At 41.4% G+C, this 18619-nt stretch overlaps 1 protein-coding gene across 23 annotated transcripts in view; it reads left to right on the top strand.

The window, feature by feature from the left end:
• Sorbs1 (sorbin and SH3 domain containing 1) overlaps positions 1 to 18619 on the top strand; it is a 226481-nt gene that overhangs the window by 99036 nt on the left and 108826 nt on the right. For 12 of the 23 annotated variants that reach the window (XM_013506185.1, XM_013506180.1, XM_013506178.1 and 9 more), the window contains exons 3-5: positions 11544 to 11598; positions 14788 to 14856; positions 17793 to 17888. In XM_013506185.1, coding sequence (XP_013361639.1) covers positions 11544 to 11598; positions 14788 to 14856; positions 17793 to 17888 — 220 coding nt within the window. The remainder of the gene's footprint in view (positions 1 to 11543; positions 11599 to 14787; positions 14857 to 17792; positions 17889 to 18619) is intronic. The other 11 variants (XM_013506186.1, XM_013506184.1, XM_013506189.1 and 8 more) reach the window with 1 other exon arrangement.

Here is an 18619-nt window from a genome sequence, read left to right as displayed (position 1 = left end):
ACATTATAAACAGCCTGGGAAATAGAAATGACAGAAGTTGATTACATTTTCAGCTAACTAGTTACTACTAGAACTTGGGCATATTTAGATGTGTTTGCTTTTACATAATTATAATCACAAATGCCCACATAGACCTGTACCCTGCTGTCTTTACCCAATCTTTTGATAAGGTACTTTTCCCATGTTGTGGAGTGTATATAGCCAGTACACTCAAAACTGTTCAGCAGGCTACCTAGGGGCTAAGTGGGTTGCTAATTGGTTCCCCTGTTGCTTAACACCAGAATGTTCTCATAATTTTCAATAAAACGCTGGAAATTGTCTCTGTATATATACCTTTATGTGATGTGAGACTTTCTTTGTACTAGAATCTCCTATAGCATAGAGGGGAGGAGATGCATAGCTCATTGGTGCATACTACTGAAAATAGTAGTAACAATCTACAGTGTCATTCACTGTGCATTAAAAAAAAACAGTGTCTTTGCTTTTACCAACATTGAATATTCATTTTTAAAATATTTGTGGACTAATTTTAAGAAGTAGAAGAAAAGATTAGTCGTTATTTTAATCTTTTAAAAAACTAATCAGGTTGTGACATTCTATTTAGATTGGTTTGCATTTTCTCTTCTGGGAGTGATTTCTTCATGCTTTTTAATTTTTCGTGGAAGTTAGTATGACTGCGTTGTAAAGTCAGGATATTGAAACTTCCTGTTTTCTGAAAGCCATGTGTTTTAATGTATAGACAGTGTAATAAGTGGTTACAAATTATTTCCTGAGTTCTATTGTTTGAAGCACAAGTAACATTGCATTTATAAAACTGGAAAGTATTTGTGAACTACATTTTTCTTATTAGCAGTTTTGTTGACAGAAATCAACTCTGCTTCTTTAACAGTTTTACCTAAGTAGGAAAGGTTAAAAAAAAAAAAAAAAAGGTTGGGCCAGGGATATAGCTCAGCGGCACAAGTGCCTGTCTGGCAAGCGCAAGGTCCTGAGTTCGGTTCCCAGTACCAAAAAAAAAAAAAGTTTGTAGATTTATTTGTAGTTCCAGCTCTGAATCTGACCCTTCTCCAGCACTGGTCTGGAATGAGAGTATAATGATTTTAGTGGGAGCTTGGGGTTTTTGAATTCTTGGATCTTAAATAGATCTTATTAAAATGTATTTCTCATCTCCATGACTTTCATAAAAATTGAAAATAAAATTAGACCAAAATAAAATCCTTAGTTTTTGTTGGGTCAGTTTACTCGCTGTTGGAATTGGCCTTAAGGTTTGGAGACATGAGGGGAAAGGCATTAGTGGGTAGCGCCAGTGGAGGTCAAGGCTTGGAGACGGGAAATATTGCCAGAATTCAGCAGGAATGACAAATGTAGTATAGTACACATGGAGTTGAGGTCTTATCGAGTGCACAGGAGGGGACGACCGGAAAAGTAATTGGAATGTGATCATACAGGGCCTTATGGCATATAAAGGAATTTAGTTATGGAATTTTAGAGATCAGTATTTCTAAAAGCATGACATTTGAGGTGACTTTAGAAGGTATGTCATTGAACACTTGAAAATTTTCATATTTATTCATTCCTTGATTCTCTCTCATGCAAGATGTGTTTTCTTTCTTTTTTTTTTGTCTTTTTGAGACAGGGTCTCGCTATGTAGTTCAGGCTGGCCTTGAGCTCACTCTGTAGCCCAGGCTGGCATCGAATTCACAATGATCCTTCTGCCTCAGCCTCCTGAGTGCTGGGATTACAGGCATGCGCCACTATGGCTGGCTCTGTATTTCCTTTCTTACTGCATTGCCATCATAGTCCAGATTGCTAGCAGAATAGATATCTCATTGTATCATATTTAGATAGGATATGTTTCCTCTTACAACCTTGTGATGGCCTGAGAAACAGCAACTGAGTCTGATCTTTTTGGTCTGCTCTGGGTGAACCACTGGCCTAGGTGCTAAAGAAATGTTTGAATAGTATAATCAGGCCTGTGTCTTAGATACAGTATTTTTTTCTAGGAGTTTTCTCTGCCTTTTTTCCCTTTCTCATGCTGCCCTGCCAGCATCTCTGAACTTTGTAGGAGTCCTGTGGATTTTTCCCCCATTGAAATTTGATCCAGGAATTCTTTCACTGTGTAAATCAGCACATGGTAGTTAGGCATGGTGGCTCACACCTGTAATCCCAATAGTTGGGAGGCTGAGGCAGGAGTATTGCAGCAAGTTCAAGGCCATGCTAGGCTAAATAGTAAGTTCAAGTCCAGCCTGAACTACATAGCAAGACCCTGTTATCAAAAGAAAAACAATACTAAAAACCGAAAACATAGCAGTGCATAGGATGTAGGGTGATTTCAGGCTTGTTAGGCTATAATGGTATTCTAAGAATGAGATGACAAACAGAATGGTAGATGTGAGGTTATATGGGTCACAGAATGTAAGCTGTGGAAGAGGTAGGTGTGGGGGTAGAGGGTGATGGCTAGGGAAGAGGGATGAGCAGTGTACTCACCCACTTGGAGTACAGAGCTTCATTTCACCAACATCAGTGAGGGCCTGTGAGTGAAATACTGTCCGAGATGTTAGGGTGGCAGATGACCAAGAGTCTGCCCGGCCAGCCAGGTGCTCACTGGTAGGCTTTGTGAGTTAGGCATAACAGGCAGGCAGGGTGGAGAGAGATAAGTAATGGACTTAGCCAGGTCTTGTAGATGATTGCCTGGACTTTGCAGAGTACTGGGTGCCAGCAAGGGCTCCACAGGGAGCAGTTTCACTGTGGAGGGCTACTCTCATCTGGGATCCAGTATTAGTTCCCAGAGGCTGAAGGCAGAGGCTGTCCTGAGGAAGTAGAAGTGGGGTTGGAGGGAAGTGTGTAGAAGCTAGGAGTAACTGCCAGGGCCTACTAAAGAAGAGAGCCTTTTTTTTCTTCTGAGTCTCAGATTTTGCATCCAGATGAGGTGGATTTGATTTATGGTTTATGAACTTTTTGTTCTCTTTCTCCCTCTTTTTGTTTCTTGCCATAGAATTTGTTCACCCAAGGAAAATGCAGGAAGTATGAATGAATGGACTGACGAGGTTCATGGAATCTCCTTCCAACCCAGTTGGAAAACCACAGAGATGGGATAGGGAACCTCCATGGACCCTCTGGTTCTGATATTCCAGATGAAACCTGCAAGGAAGTGAGCATGTAGCTGGAAAGGACTAAAGGCTCTTAAACTCCTAGAAGAACTACAGAGATCCTGTTTTAGAAGGAGGGTCACCATGGTCCAGTGTAAATCAGTGCACAGTGACACTTGGAATCAGTACCAGAGTGTTTGTGAGGAGGAGGAAGGAGTTAACTGTCTTACATGCAGTGGGTGGATCCATGAAGCCTTGACCAGTACAGAAGTTACTGGGCTTGCCATGTATATGCACTGAAAACCTTTCTGAAGGCCGTTTCAGATAATTGGTAGAACGGAAACCGAGTTGGAGGAACTCCAGGAGGAAATGGAGGGTGTGGGGAATGGCCTTTCTGATGTGTTTTCCTATTGCTCTCTCTCCGGCAACATTGGTCTTTTTACAGAAACCTTTAGCCTGTTGAGTTCTGAGCCCACAGCCATGTCATGGGATTCCTGACAGAAGTTAATGTCAGGGTCAAGTTTATCCTAGTTTCTTCCCCTCAAAAGGAAGTGTCAGCGACTCAGTGTTTATCCTTTCTGGCTTTCTGAACAGCCTCCACACCCCCTCCTGTAACATAGAGAGTGCATTTGAAGAGAAATGACATTAATAGAGCTTGAGAAAAGAAGGCACTATTGAAAAATTGGAGAAATGTGGATCAGCAAAGTATAAAGAAATAAGGCTGAACATTATTTTGGGTCTTTGTGAGCTGTTTCTGTACTTTTCAAGCTATTGGAAGTAGCACGAATGTATAAAGTCAAGTCCTAGATTAAATTTCAAAGATAGAGTACAACTGGGGTTTTGTCTGAGTGGGGAGTTGGCTCCTTTTTAAATAGCTACAGTGGATTTAAGAAGAGTCTTGGTTATTTTGAAGCTAAGACTCCAAAATAAGGTTCTCAAGGCCAAACAGGGACAAAGGCAAAATCTTGACTGAGTAGCCACTGCACTCTCAGTAGTGAGGATGGACACAGTCCTTCACTTCCAGAAATGTATAATCTAGTGTTGGGAACAGGGAAGAGGTATGTAGCAAAACCCCACAGTGCATAGGGGAAGCTGGAGTGTGCTGTGTAAGAGGTTAGCCAAAGGCTTATTCTTTTCCAAGAATCTTTGTTGGACCTTTGCTTTGCTTTTATAGACAAATTCAAATCTCCTTAGTCACATATCCCCAAACTCTCCGCATAAGGACCTTGTTGCCTTTCTTAGTAGACAACTCATGTTTATTGTTTGATTCTATTTCAACTGGAAGCATAACTTTTGGTTTTTAGTAATTATTCATTCTTTGTCATCAAAATTTAAGCTTATACGGTCATGGAATTAGGGAGAATCTATGTAGAATTGTTAGTTATCTTGTTGTGTTCCTAGCAACTCTGGCCATTTTCACATCTTGTTCTTGTAGTGAAATGTCTGTGTTGGTGCTGTAGAAAGGCATTATAGCCAGACTGTGGTAGAGCCCTGTAGCCCAAGGCATGGGGAATGGCGGCTTGACCCTGGCTTGCCCACCCAGCTGTAATGCTGTAAATTCCTGAAATCGGCTGGGGAGTAACTGTCGACTTGCAGTTGTCTGGTTTTGCTACTAGATGACTCTTTTCTCTTTGGCTTTTACCCAAAGGTGCCTGGCTTCTTTAGTGAGGACTTCTAGATATTTGAATCAACAATGTGGTATCCTATACAGTACTTGACTAAATCAAACTCTTTGCAGCTTGGTTTTTAAAATTCTCAAGTTTGACGTCTGATTGTAATGTCCTGTACTATCTCTGAAGAAGCAATAGGGACCAAACTAAGCCTTCAGAACTTTCAGTGTTGTACCCAGGCTTGATTTATACAGCCTTTGGGATGCATCTCATGGCCTTGACTGTGAGCTCTTTAGGAGGCAGAGGCAAAACCATTGCTGAGTCACTTGTGATTCTGCTCAGGACAGTCTTACTTCAGCAGAGAGGAATGAAGAAACCCCTTTTCAGATGAAACCTTTGAAAACCCTCCTTCCCAGCTTGTACTGGTCAAGGTTCTTGGAATGCAGACAACCAAGTAAGAGTGGACTGACAGAAGTTAGTCGTTTAAGTACTGAGAAGTATGAGATATGCAAAGAGGTACGCACATATGACAGTGATTGCTTACATGTAAGTTGAAACTTCCATTTTGTTGGGTTCATAAGAGAATCCCCATTATTTCTGTTCATTTCTTCCCCAGCCTAAGTTGCTGTGTGCTGTGTGCTTATTTTATAAATGAAGATGAATTAACTATACAAAGAGCATTGTAAAATGCATTATGCAATGTTACTGCAATGAAACAGTATATAGCCATTAAAGTGATAGTTGTATAACTGTGTAGAAAGCTTGAAAAATGTTTATGAAATAGATATTTAAAACATGAATAAACAAAGCTGTCCAGATGTGTTTATAACTATGTAAGGAGTAAAAGATTTCTGTTAAGATAACCTCACAGTTGAATCAAAAGATTTCTTTGATCATGCTTTAAAAATTGATTAATGAAAACTGGCATATTAAAACTAATCATGTTTTTTTCCTCCAGTATTGGGAATTGAATTGAGGGCCTTTGTGCTGAGCTATATACCCAGCCCATTTTAAAAATTTATTTATTTATTTATTATTTTTGAGACAGTGTCTCCAAAGTTGCCTTGGTTAGGCTCAAACTTTTGATCCTCTTGCCTCAGTCTCCCAGAGTGTTGAGATTACAGGCTTGTGCCACCAGGCCCAATTAAGAGAATTATTCATAAAATAAGAACATTGGCTGATGGTATCACAGCAGCGCTTTTAGTTCTGGGAGGTCTCATAAAAGTAAGATTAGAAACCACAAGGGCATACAGAACACAGTAGCTTGTATGTTCTTGCATTGAAAGAACAAATGTTTTCAGTTTAGAGAACAATCTGAGGGGGCGATTGAAGGTTATGGATAGTCTCAGGTGTATTTGAGAACAACAAGGTAAAGCTGCTGCTGATTTAGGCTGCAGAGAAGGACTTAGAATGACTTTCTTTTTACCCCCTTCCATTCTACACTGTCAGATCCAAGGATGGTAGTAAGCAGAGCAATGCAGAAAGGAAACCAGTTCCTTAAACCACTTTGCGTAGAAAAGGAAACTAAAGCGTGTTTTCTTATGCCTATTTTCATATCCTATCTTGATGTGCCATTACAGAAATCATAAATCAGTTCCTCTACATAGCTGCTTTGCATACTTTCAAGGGCAAAGGGACCACTGGGATCTTGTTAAAGTGCAAATTTTGCCTCAGTAGGTGTTGGATGAAATCTGAGTTTCTGCATGTTTAATAAGTCTCTGCTAATGCCAAGGCTGCTGGTCTTTGGACTACATTTTAATATCAAAGTTCTACATTTTTCTGGCTGTGTAGCCTACAGATGTGTTCACTAACATCTCATTATCCAAAGTATGTGCAAGATCTGTACTTTCCTTAGTGTGAAAGATTGTGGAGAAAAATTAAAGAGTTGGACGAACGGAGAGATAGGCCATACTCATGAATTGGAAGACAATGTTGTTAAAATGTTGGTTTTCCTTAGATTGATCTATGGAGTCAACAAAATCTCATTCACAATTCCAACAGAGTTTTTAGTGTTGTTGTTGTTAGAAATTGATAAGATAGTTTTACTTCATATAAAAATGTAAATGATGTAAAATAGTCAAAATGATTTTAGATAAGAATGAAGTTGGAAAAGTTTTACTACCTAATTTTAAGACACAAAGCTATAGAAATCTAATAAGTGAGTTATTGAGTAAAGACAGCTCAGTTATACAGAGGTATAGATAGATAGATAGATAGATAGCCACCTGCTTTTTTGGGGGTGGGGGAGGATACCGGGACTCAAACTCAGGGTCTTGCCTTGACTTTGTTCTCTAGAGTTGCCTTTGCTATTCTAGGTCTGTTCTGGTTCCAAATGAATTGTAGGATTGTTTTTTTTTTTTTTTTTTTTTTTTGGTTTTTCTCCGGTACCGGGAACCGAACTCATGACCTTGCGCTTGCCAGGCAGGCGCTTTGCCGTTGAGCTAAATCCCCAGCCCCTGTAGGATTGTTTTTTTTGTTTTTTTTTTGTTTGTTTGTTTTTTGGTTCTTCTCCGGTGCCGGGAACCGAACTCACGACCTTGCGCTTGCCAGGCAGGCGCTTTTTGCCGCTGAGCTAAATCCCCAGCCCCTAGGATTGTTTTCTCTAACTCTGTGAGATGTGCTGTTGGAATTTTGATCAGAATTGCATTAAATCTGTGTAACAGTTTTGGAAGTATGGCCATTTTCACTCTATTGGCTCTTTCTACCCAAAAATAAGGGAAATCTTCCCATTTTCTGATATCCGCTTCAACATCCTTTTTCAGAGTACTGTAGTTTTCAATGTAGAGGTCTTTTACGTCCTTTGTTATATTGATTCCTAAGTATTTCATTTTTTTGGATGCTATTGTGAAAGGTGTTGTTTCCCAATTTCTCTTTCAATGAGTTTGTTATTTGTGTACAGGATGGTATTGATTTTTGAGTGTTGACTTTGTATCCAGCTATGCTATTGAATTTGCTTATTCAATCTAGCAAGTTTTTTAGTGGAGTTTTTGGGGTCCTCTATGTAGAGGATCATGTCAGCTGCCAATACTGTTAATTTAACTTCTTCCTTTCCTTTCATTATTCCTTTCTCTTGTCTAAGCACTCTGGCTAGAGTTTCCAGGACTGTGTTGAACGAGAATGGAGACAGTGGACATCTTTGTCTTGTTCCTGATTTTAGAGAGAAAGCTTTCAATTTTTGTCCGTTTTGTATGATGTTGGCTGTTGGTTTGTCACAGCTGGCTTTTATTAGATTGAGATAAAGACTATCTATTCCAGTTTTCTATAGGGCTTTTTATCATACATGGATGCTGGACTTTGTCACAAGATATTTCTGCATCTATTGAGATGATCATATGAGTTTTGTCCTTGGCTCTGCTAATTTGGTGTACTACATTTATTGATTTATGTCTGTTGAACCATCCCTGCATCCTTGGGGTGAATCCCACTTGGTCATAGTGTCTAATCTTCTTGATGATTTGCTGCATTCTGTTTGCCAATATCTTATAGAGGATTTTTGCATCTATGTTCATTAGGGAGATTGGCCTGTACTTCTCTTTATTTGTTGGGTCCTTTTCCAGTTTTGGTATCAGCGTAATCCTTGCTTCCAGGAATGAATTTGGGAGTATTGCCTCCCTTTTCAACTTCATTAAAGAGTTTGAGAAACAGTGGTGTTAGGTCTTCTCTAAATTTCTTGGAAAATTCAGCAGTGAATTTGTCAAGACCTGAGCTTTTCTTTGTTGGTAGGTTTTTAATTACATCTGTGATTTCATTGATTGATGATGGTTTATTTAGGATTTTTATATCTCCTTGATTCAGCTTTTGTAATTCATATGTATCTAGGAATCTGTCCATGTCTTTTGCATTTTCCATCTTATTAGACTGTAAGTTTTAAAAGGAGTATAGATGATCTTCTGTATTTCTGTTGGGTTCATTGTGATATCACTGTTTTCATTCCTAATTGTGTGGATTTGAGTCTTTTCTTTCTTTTTTTTTTGATAAGGTTGGATAAGGGTTTGTCGATTTTATTTAGTCTTGCAAAGAACCAACTCTTTGATTCATTGATTCTTTGTATTGTTTTCTTAGTCTACAGTGCATTAATTTCTACTTTGATCTTTATAATTCCCCCCCTTGTATGACCTTTTGGCTTAGCCTACTCTTCTTTTTCTAGAAATTTGAGGTTTACTGTTAAGTTGTTTATCTGTACTTGTTCTGTTTTCCTGATATGGGTATTCACAGCTATAAATTTCCCTTTTAGGACTGCTTTCATTATGTCCCATAAGTTCTAGTATGTTGTATTGTCATTGTCATTTAATTGTTGAAACTGTCTAATTTCTTCTTTAATTTCATCTGTGACCCATTGGTTATTTAGGAGGGTTCTATTTAATTTCATGTGTTTATGAAGTTCCTATGTCTGATAATATGCATTGGATAATTTGAATTCCTTTGCATTTACTTAAGCATGTTCTGTGAGCTAGTATGTGATCTATTTTGGAGAACGTCCCATGTGCAGCTGAGAAGAATGTGTATTCTGATGTTGTAGGGTGGAACACTGTGTACATCTGCTAAGTCTGTTCAAAAGTTTGGTTAATTTCTAATATTTCATTGTTGAATTTTTGTCCAGTTGATCTGTCTTTTTGTGATAGTATTGAAATCCCCCAATAGAATTTATTAGTGCTTATTTGATATTTCATGTCTGCTAATATTTGTTTTATATAATTGAGTGCACTGGTATTTATTGCATATGTGTTTATGATTGTTATCTCTTCTTGGATTTTTCCCTTGACAAGGATATAATGATGTTCTTTGACTTTCTTAATCACTGTTAGCTTTAAATTTACTTTGTCTGCAAATGGAATAGCCTCCTCTGCTTTTTTCTCATTTTTCATTACATGGAATATTGTTTTCCATCCTTTGACTTTTGGTCTATGAATTTCTTTTTGAATTAAATGTGTTTCTTGTATGCATCATATTGTTGGATCTTGCTTCTTGATCCATTCTGCCAGTATGTGTCTTTTGATTGGTAAATTGAGACCATTAACATTGATGGCTACAACTGATATGTATTGACTTATCCTTGTCATTTTTTTTCTGTTGTTGGCTCCTCCCTTTTTTCCCCTTCATTTAATTGTTTGCCTTGCCTGGTAGATTCCTTCTGTTGGGGTTCATGGAGTTGTAGTCCTTGTTATCTCTCTCTAGAACATCCTTCAAAACATTGTGGAGTACTGGTTTGGTGTTCATAAATTTTCTCATGTGGTCTTTGTCATGGAAGTATCTTATTCTTCATCAGTTTTGAAAGATAGTTTTGTGGGGGTACATCAATCTGGGTTGAAGGTTTTATTTTCCTTTAGGACTTGAAATACTTCACTCCGAGCTCTCCTTGACTTGTGCTGAGAAGTCAGTTGTGATGCTGATGTGCTTTTCTTTATAGGTGATTTTCTTTTTCTTGACAGCTTTTAATATTCTGTTCTTGTGTTGAATTTCTGGAATCTTGACTATGATATCCCTTGCAATAGACTTTTTCAGATTGTGGCTAATTGGAGTTTTATATACCTCACTTAACTGTATGTCAAATTCTTTTTCACTACCAGAGAAGTTTTCTGCCATGACATCTGTGAACAGTTTTTTTTACATATCATTTGTGCTATCTCCTGCTTTTTCATTGACTCACATCAGATCTTAAGTTTTTTTTTGTTTGCCTCATCTAGCAGCTGCTGTATTGGTTTCTCATAGTCCCTTGCTTTTTTTTTTCTTGCTTTTTTAAAGGAATCTTTCTTTTTATGATCACTAATCACAAGCCTGTCTTCTATATCTGAGATCCTGTCCTCACACTAGCATATTCTGCACGGATGCTTTCAATATTTTCCTGGATATCTACTTAAATCTGCCTTATGGATTCCATTTCTTTCCTATGTTTCCCATTCATGGCTTCCATAATTTTCTTAAGCTCCTCTATTTTTTTTTTTTTTTTTGTCTTTATTTGCTCTAGAGTCACTAAGCCTCATTTTCATTGTGGCCACCATCTCGGTAGTTATCTGAGAAATTATTTCTGATTTGATTTTTTTCTGAAGCCTCATTGAATTGCTTTGTTGTTACCCCTTCAGAGAGACCAGGTGGCTGGCTTTTGGATTGTCCCACCTCATTTCCCCCTATGTTTGCTTGGTGAACTGGATGTCTGGGGTTGCATTTTAAGTATCTTCTCATTTTATTTATTTATTAGTTTAGTTTAATTCCTAGCATGGTGCTTGTAAATTGCCTATGGTGAGTTGCTTTATTGCTAGTGTATAGAACCTTTAGGAAATGATTACTTCTCCAAGGTATCTTCTTTTGTGTTTGAGTCTGTTGCAAGATCCTATGCAGGTTTGAGATGTTCCTCTCACATAGTGAGTGCCATTTCAGGGAGAAGGGGCCGCCAGGTACCTCCTTCCTTTTCACTGAAGTTTCTTTCTTCACTCTCTCCATGGTCTTTAGTTCATGCTTTAGATTCTTCCTGGGTCCAGGGGGCCCACTTCCCTCCTTCTCTTCTTCTCATGTTGGTATATTTCAGCATCTGGATGGCAGTTCTCTTTGAGAATTCTCTTCTCTTCTCAAAGAGGCTCTTTGCTGCTTGCCACTCCACCATCTTGGTGCCTCTGACCCATTAATTCTTGTTGTCTGTATCTTGGTCACTTTCCTAGTTGCAGGGACAAAATGCCTGACCCCTGAAGCTTCAAGGGAGGTTTGTTTTAGCTCACAGGTTGGGAGCTTCAGTCCTGTAGGTTGGCTCCTTGGGGAAGGGCCTGATGGAGGAGAGCTGTATGAGGCATGGTGTAGGGATTCATCTTGAACTGCCATTTATTAACTCTCTTGTGTGGTGTTTGTTTTTCCGCAGAGTAATTCAGAGTCCCAGGTGCAGAAGGCTTGTCCCGCTACCACCATGAGCTCCAGTAAGTCATTTTAAATCCTTCCTTTCTTGGCAAAACTATAAAACCACCTGTTTATGAAGGTTTTCCACATACTCTAAGGCCCCTGGCAGCATTTTAATTTTTTATTTTTTGCATCCTGGGTGAATGCTAAAGGACTTTGTCCTAAGTCAGCATTACCTTCTATATTGTTAGTGATTTTTTTTGAGTGCTTTGCCTTTTGGTTTTTGTTATTTAAAATAGGCTGGGGCCTTTTAATTAATTAATTAATTGATTGATTTATTAACTTTTGCCCTACTAAAGTTTCTTGCTCTACCAATATCAGGATTAGGCTAAGATATTATTGCTCCTTAATTATAAATGTGGGAGAAGGAGGAAGTGTGGGCCTAGAAGGAGAATGAGGGTGTGGCAATGCCCAGGGAGCTTCCCAGGTCTCTCTTAGAAGGAGGTGTTGCTTAGGAGGAGTCCACAACCCTGACTCCATTGACCTCCATCTTGGGAATTTCTAGGTTTATTTGAAGGAAACCAAAACTTCACCCCATGTAGGTGTGTAATGAGTATGTACACTGTATTTACTTGGTAGAATATTATGCCAATATTAAAAGTGACCATTGAGCAGACAGGAACTATGTGGAAAACCATTGCTTGTATCGTTTATGGAAACTGTAGCATGCAAATGATGTGTTCCTTTTAATTTCAGTTTTTGATGAGGTTGGCAGTCACTGAGGGAAATGCTTTACTTGCATGATCTTGTTTCATTCTCCTGGAAACCCCCAAGGGTGGGTTTGGTTTACTGCCTCCAGTATACAGATGGGGCAACTGAACCTGTCTGGGTCACTGAACTCGTGTGTACTGTAGAATGGTGGCAGGCACAGGCTGCTGAACACTGACATACCTCGGCAGAGGCTTAAGTTTGTGATGTTGGGTTTGTTGATTTTAAAGCACTTTTTAAAAATTTCTTTCAGTTATAGTAAATAAAAGGAGAAAAAGATAAAAGGAAGAACATGGGCGTCAGGTGGAGGTAGAACTCAGGGATACCCAAGCCAGGGTGAACAGTGCCAAAATGATGTGATTAAGGGGAACGAAGGAAGGCACAGGGAACAAGTGGTGGGTGGTGGAACTTACCTTTCTTGGTTTTAGAGTTCGAGCCTCTCCACTAACACTGACCTTTCACCCATCCCAGATATGAGGGCTTGGGTGGGATTTGACAACCAGGAGAATGAGGCTTCCTCTGAAGGTGGATGCAGGTGATGCATGGGCCACAGCCAGGGACTGGGTAGGGACGGGTGGTAGCCCTGCCCAGGGGTGGCACAGGCAGCAGCCAGCTGGCCTGATGTGGTTTGTGTCAGGCATTTAGCCTTGTGGATGGCTTATTGTGAAGAGCCTCAGTAGGGTGGCTGAATCTCAGCCTGATGTGCTGTTGGGGTTTGAGACTGGCTGCAGGCTCAGCGTCTAGGTAAATAGAACACAGAACAACCCAGGAAACTAAAATGTTTATTCCAGTTGTGGAGAAGAAGATGAGCATTGAGCTGGGTGGGGGTAGTTCACATCCCAAGGTAGTGACCTGGGGTAGGCCTGGCCCCCTTTTTGAGCGTCAGTTTTCTTTTCTCTAGAATAGTATTTTCTAACTTCTCCAGCCAGACAAAATGAGATGCTGACTACAGAATGTTGAACCTGGATCCTCAGGTACAGACAAATAGATGTCTAAAATTCAGTAGTTATAATTATCATGATTATGATCATTATCTACTGTTACAGGTTCCTCCAAGCACACCGGCCATGCGTCCCAGGGTGACAGGGTCTGCATGCCCACTTGTTTCCCCTGGCCTCCCTCCGTTTATTTTGGGGCAGGGCAGGCCTGTGTTGTCTGCAGCTGAGCAAAACTCAGGGAACTGCAACTGATACAAAGGAGATGAACTTTAAAGTGAGCCACAGGATGCATAGGATTTCCCCAGAGTTAGAAAACAGGGGAGGGTATTCCTGGCCCAAGGCCTGAAAGTCTCTGATATACTCAGAAGACAGGGAAGTGGAGCTGCAAAGGGCTCAAGCTGATGGACAGAGCCTTGACTCCAGAGTGAGTTGGTCAGGCTCTGTCCCCTGGTGGTGGCCCTTGGGGCTTGTGGGTGAGTTGGTTTATTTTTGATGATCAAGAATATCAATTATTAATTTAAATGTAACCATATGTCAAGAAGCAGGTCATCTTACTCACAAAAAATTATATTCCAAACAATCATCTCTATATTTTTGGGGACTTGGAATACATTTTTTCCTTGGAAACAATATTCTACAATATTGAATTTTCAGACTAAATCCTTCAGTTTTAATTTTCTTTTTTTTTTTTTTTTTTTTGGTTTTTCTCTGGTACCGGGAACCGAACTCACGACCTTGCGCTTGCCAGGCAGGCGCTTTTGCCGCTGAGCTAAATCCCCAGCCCCTTAATTTTCAAATACAAGGTGAAATACAGTATATATAAAGGAAGAGGGCTCAGAGAATCATGCTGCAGAGACCCATTTTGTTTCCACCCATTCTGCTTCCTGTGGCTCTAATGCAGGGAGCGTGGTAGTTAGGTGAGGGTCTACAAGATTCTCTCAGGGTACAGGTGAGGGTTAGGGTAGAGAAAGGACCAAAAAGAGGCAGGAGGAGTGGTCAGGAAGCCATGTGGGACAACGGCATAAGGACCAGAACTGAGGTGGTGAGGAGGAGCAACATCTAAGGACACTTTATGGAGAGGACAAATGACTTTGACATGGGTGATATGGACAGGATAAGAAAAAGTGTCAGCGAAACCTGAGCTTTCTGCCCAAGCTGTCTGACCCGTCTGACTCTGAATGCAGAGGGGTGTACCTGAGCTGACCTTTGAGTGGGCAGCCAGGAGATGCCATTATGAAGAACTTAGGGAGATTATTTTAAGTGTCAGCAAGACAATGGGGCAAGAAAATTTATATCAATCCACATACGCTTCCCATCCCCAAATAGCTTTCATATGGCATTCACAGTACCCTTCCACGATACCTGAGGGAGTCCTTACAGGCCTGGGAAAGCTGGTGGGATGTATGTGTGTGGGATGCTAATGGTGGAAGAGCCACTCCAGGGACTATAAGGGCAGGATGCCTTCATCCCTTGACTCTGTCTCCAGTACCTCACGCCACACAGCACTCCGTGGAGACTGGGGAGGGATCTTAACAAGATTTGTGCATTTTATTATTCTTTCAGAATGTGATGTTGGTACTTCTAGAGCTGTGATGAATGGCTTGGCACCTGGCAGCAATGGGCAAGACAAAGGTAAGGCTCTTTAAGAGAAACCTGGCTTGGTCCTGAAAAATACTTCCAGAAGGTGCAGAGTATGCTGGGCTGGGACCACCCCCGCTGCCTGAGGAAAGCATCATTCCCCTAATCAGGCCGTGAACTGGACACCTAGTCCCAACTATGACTCGGAGGCCTGAGAATGTTCTTGGTTCTCATAGGTGTGAGACTGCTTTTTCCTCAGTGGGAGCTGATGTACTGGAAAGCTGTCCCTCGCTCACAAGGCTGCTGTGAATAATGGAGCAACTACCTGGTCTGAGGCATCTGTCACGCCTGGCACAAGTGGCATTCATCAGCCTGAAGTCCCTCTTATCTGCCACTTCACCTGCTCTTGTAATAAATAGGGACGCAGTCACAGCCCTCTGAGGCAAGAGCCTAAATCATTAAAAGAAATTATTTCTGAGACATCAGCTCTATGCACATTCTCTCATATTTTCAGGATTTATTGTTATTTGGGTGTGCAGAGATTAATCCTAGGGCCTCATGCATGCTGGGCAAGTGTTCTCCCACTAAACTATAGCCCTCGTCCTCTTATTTTCAGTTTTAAAGACTTTTATGGCAATTTTAAATGTAAAACAACTGATGGATAAGATGACTTTTGAGGCCAAGTGTGTCCCTGCTCCACTCACTGTAGCTGCCCATGCAGGCTGGCAGCAGGGCTCCCAGTACCACTTTTGCAGTATGGATGACCTGGCACCTGAGTTAGAGTAAGGAGATATAGCTCCAGTCCTGGTTCTGCACCTCACAAACAGAGATGTTTTGGGAGGCCTTTTATCCTTGAGCATGTGAGTTCTTCATACCTACAGAATGGGAGTGTTTGACGTTCTCAGTGTGTATTCCTACTTCCCGTCCTGGGCACCAGGGAATCTGTGACTGCTTACCCAGCTGCAGCTTATGGTATCAAAGAAGAGCAGAAATCCTGGCTTGGGGCATTTAAACAAAAATGCAGTATCTTTTCAAGAATAGTTGCAGAGAGTTCAATGTGTTTGGCCTTTGTAATTCCCGTCTGATGTAGCCAAACATTCCTTTCAAGATAAGGAAAAGTATGAATTCAGAAGGAAGCAGCTGAGGAGAGAAGGTACAGAGAGCAGAAGGAGATATGGGTATGGGGCTGGGTGACTTGGGGGTGAGCTCCTTGGGGATAGGAGGTGTCCTACTGCTCCCATTCCCCCTGCCTCCCTGCCTGGCCACCTTTCTTCTCTCATGATGAGAAACATGTCTGCTTTGTTGGGTCTTGGACACTCTTGGCTGAGTTTCACTTGGGGGGGTATCCTGGGGCAGCACCTACAGAAAGGCTGCAGAGGTGTGTTTTGGCATCCGCTGAAGGGCATGGAGAGGAGTGGGGTTCCGTTTGCTTAAGAAACGTACAGTGTGATCAGCTCTGCCCCAGTGCATTCTTGTATACCAGAGGCTTAAGAAAGTTGGAGGAGGGTGGCAGGTGGAAGTGGAGTCTGCTCTCTCCTTAGTTAGATGTTTGACTGGAAATGAGGCAGGTGTAACCTGAACATCATGAGGTGGCCTGTGAAGGTCACTGAGCCACGAGCCAAGGTAGCTGAGCTGTCTCAGCCTCTCAATTTAAAAACTGAATGACGTCGAGCAGTTGGCCATGCCTTTTGCTTCTTCCTATGAAAACAATAAGAAAAATCTATTCAGCTCATTGCTCTGGTGATTACAAAGTGCAGTCCATATGATCACTGTGAAAGTTTGTTGGTATCTTAATATGCAGAATCATCATTATCAATATCATTAATCATTAGGTTTATTCATCATCATCATCATCATCATTATAGTGATTGACAACCATATACAATGTGACCGGCATATGACTTATGAAGCAGCATTGTGATTGGCTGGAAAATATATTGTGCACTGCTGAGGAGCCTCCTGCCTCCCCTGTATCCCCTTAACAATATCACCAGTGTGATGCTGATTTAGCAGTGATGGTATTTTTCCCAAATAGTCTTACCCCCTTGCTATTCTGTGGCTGTGGGGCTCTGAGACCTATGGGCACACTCGGAGTGACTGGCACAGTTGGACAAGAGCTGCCATCTTTATTTGGTGCCTTTTAAGAGAAAGACAAAAGAGGCTTTGCCAGAGGCTTGGTTTGTGCTAGCTATTGAGACTAGAGGCTGGACAGGCAGGGATCCCAGGGGTCCTGCAGTAGATAAGCACAAACATGTTGGACTTGAGTAGAATGGCCTTCCTTGCATCCCAGGCAGTGATCCTGCTTTGTGTTAGCTCAGCTGGATGTCAGTATCCAGACTAGGGTACTGCCTAGAGTCTTATGTTTGCCCTTGGACACTTGGCACCTCTTTCTCTGGAAATGGTGGGTTTAAGTAAGACCATCTGTTCCCCAACAGATGGAGGTTTTGACTTGCTTGGGACCAGCGGGCTATGATTGTCAGAGTGGGCCTTGGGACCCCAGAAGTTGTGATTTAGGGGAAGCAGCTGTGACGGTTGAAGGGACCGGGCAACTCATGAACTTGTTCCTTTTCTTCTTCCACTCATCTGGGGCCTTTGGGCCATAGCCCTCTCTCAGAGGCCTTGCTGCAGGGCAAGTGATTCAGCATTCTCCCAGGGGCCCCTGATTGCACTCCCCTTCCTCTATCTGCCAGACCATCTGTGTCTCTGTACATCTCTTTGTTCAAAGCATTGGCAAGCTCCTGGTGTGGCAGGAGGCACTGACAAACACTGACCAACTGTGTTTGGGTGATGGTTGGAGGAAGGTTTCTCATGTCTTGGCCCAGAACTCTAAAGAGAGAAAGCAAGTTATTTTAATTACTACCTCTATTGCTCTTTGTGTTGTTCTGTTTAAGTAGGCAGCTCCTCCTATTGTCCCTGCTTGGTTCCTCAGTGGCATGAATGTTTCCCAAATGTTCTTTCTGGATGCACCATTTACCTTTTTGTGTTTTCAGCAACTGCCAACCCTTTACGTGCACGCTCTATTTCTGCTGTTAAAATAATTCCTGTGAAGACAGTGAAAAATGCTTCAGGCCTGGTCCTCCCTCCAGGTATCTTGTCTTGTGTTGTTTTTTTGTTTTTCTTTTTATTGCTAGATCATGCATGGTTTCCTTTCTTCTTTCCTTCTAACATACTGTGAGGTTTAATCCTTGCATGATTGGGAGGTGTTCTCTCTTCTCAGCTTGTTTCCTTTCTTCCTCTGTGTGTGTGTATGAATGTGCGTGTGTGTTTCTGGGAGCCAGTGAGCAGGTGGTGGCCTTGTGTCCTTCTTGAGGCAGAGGATCAGTCCAGAGGCTGAATGTTCTCTCTGGCATAGGCCTGTGTGGACTTTGCAGGCTCTCTACAAGTTTGCACTTCCCAATACTTTAGTGAAAACTCAAGTTTCCCCAGAAATCAATGTGACCTCACAGGGAACCTTTGAATTGGGCAGACTTCATAGCCTTAGTAGAAACCCTGAATTGTCAGCTCCCAGGACATCCCAACCCTATTTTACCTGTTTCACTTTCTACCTCTCATGGCAGGTGCAGGGATGCAATTCAGATATCAGCTCTGGCTCAGAGCTTTTGCTATGCAAAGTGGTACAGATGAGGCTTAGACTGCACTTTATCCCATGACATTTGAAGAAGTTGGTAAATCTGGTTGTATGTCCAGGAATCTATGAATGGGCTGTGGATTTGCTGCTTTGCCCTTGTCTTGGTCAGGGTTTACTAGAGGAACAGATATAATACAAGATAAACAAATGTACAAGGAATTACAAGTTTGGCTTACAATGGTCAGCTAC

This window comes from Chinchilla lanigera, unplaced genomic scaffold, assembly GCF_000276665.1.
Source record: "Chinchilla lanigera isolate Chin_1 unplaced genomic scaffold, ChiLan1.0 scaffold00106, whole genome shotgun sequence".
NCBI classification, from domain to species: domain Eukaryota; kingdom Metazoa; phylum Chordata; class Mammalia; order Rodentia; family Chinchillidae; genus Chinchilla; species Chinchilla lanigera.
This window is presented reverse-complemented; position numbering and strand designations above follow the sequence as displayed.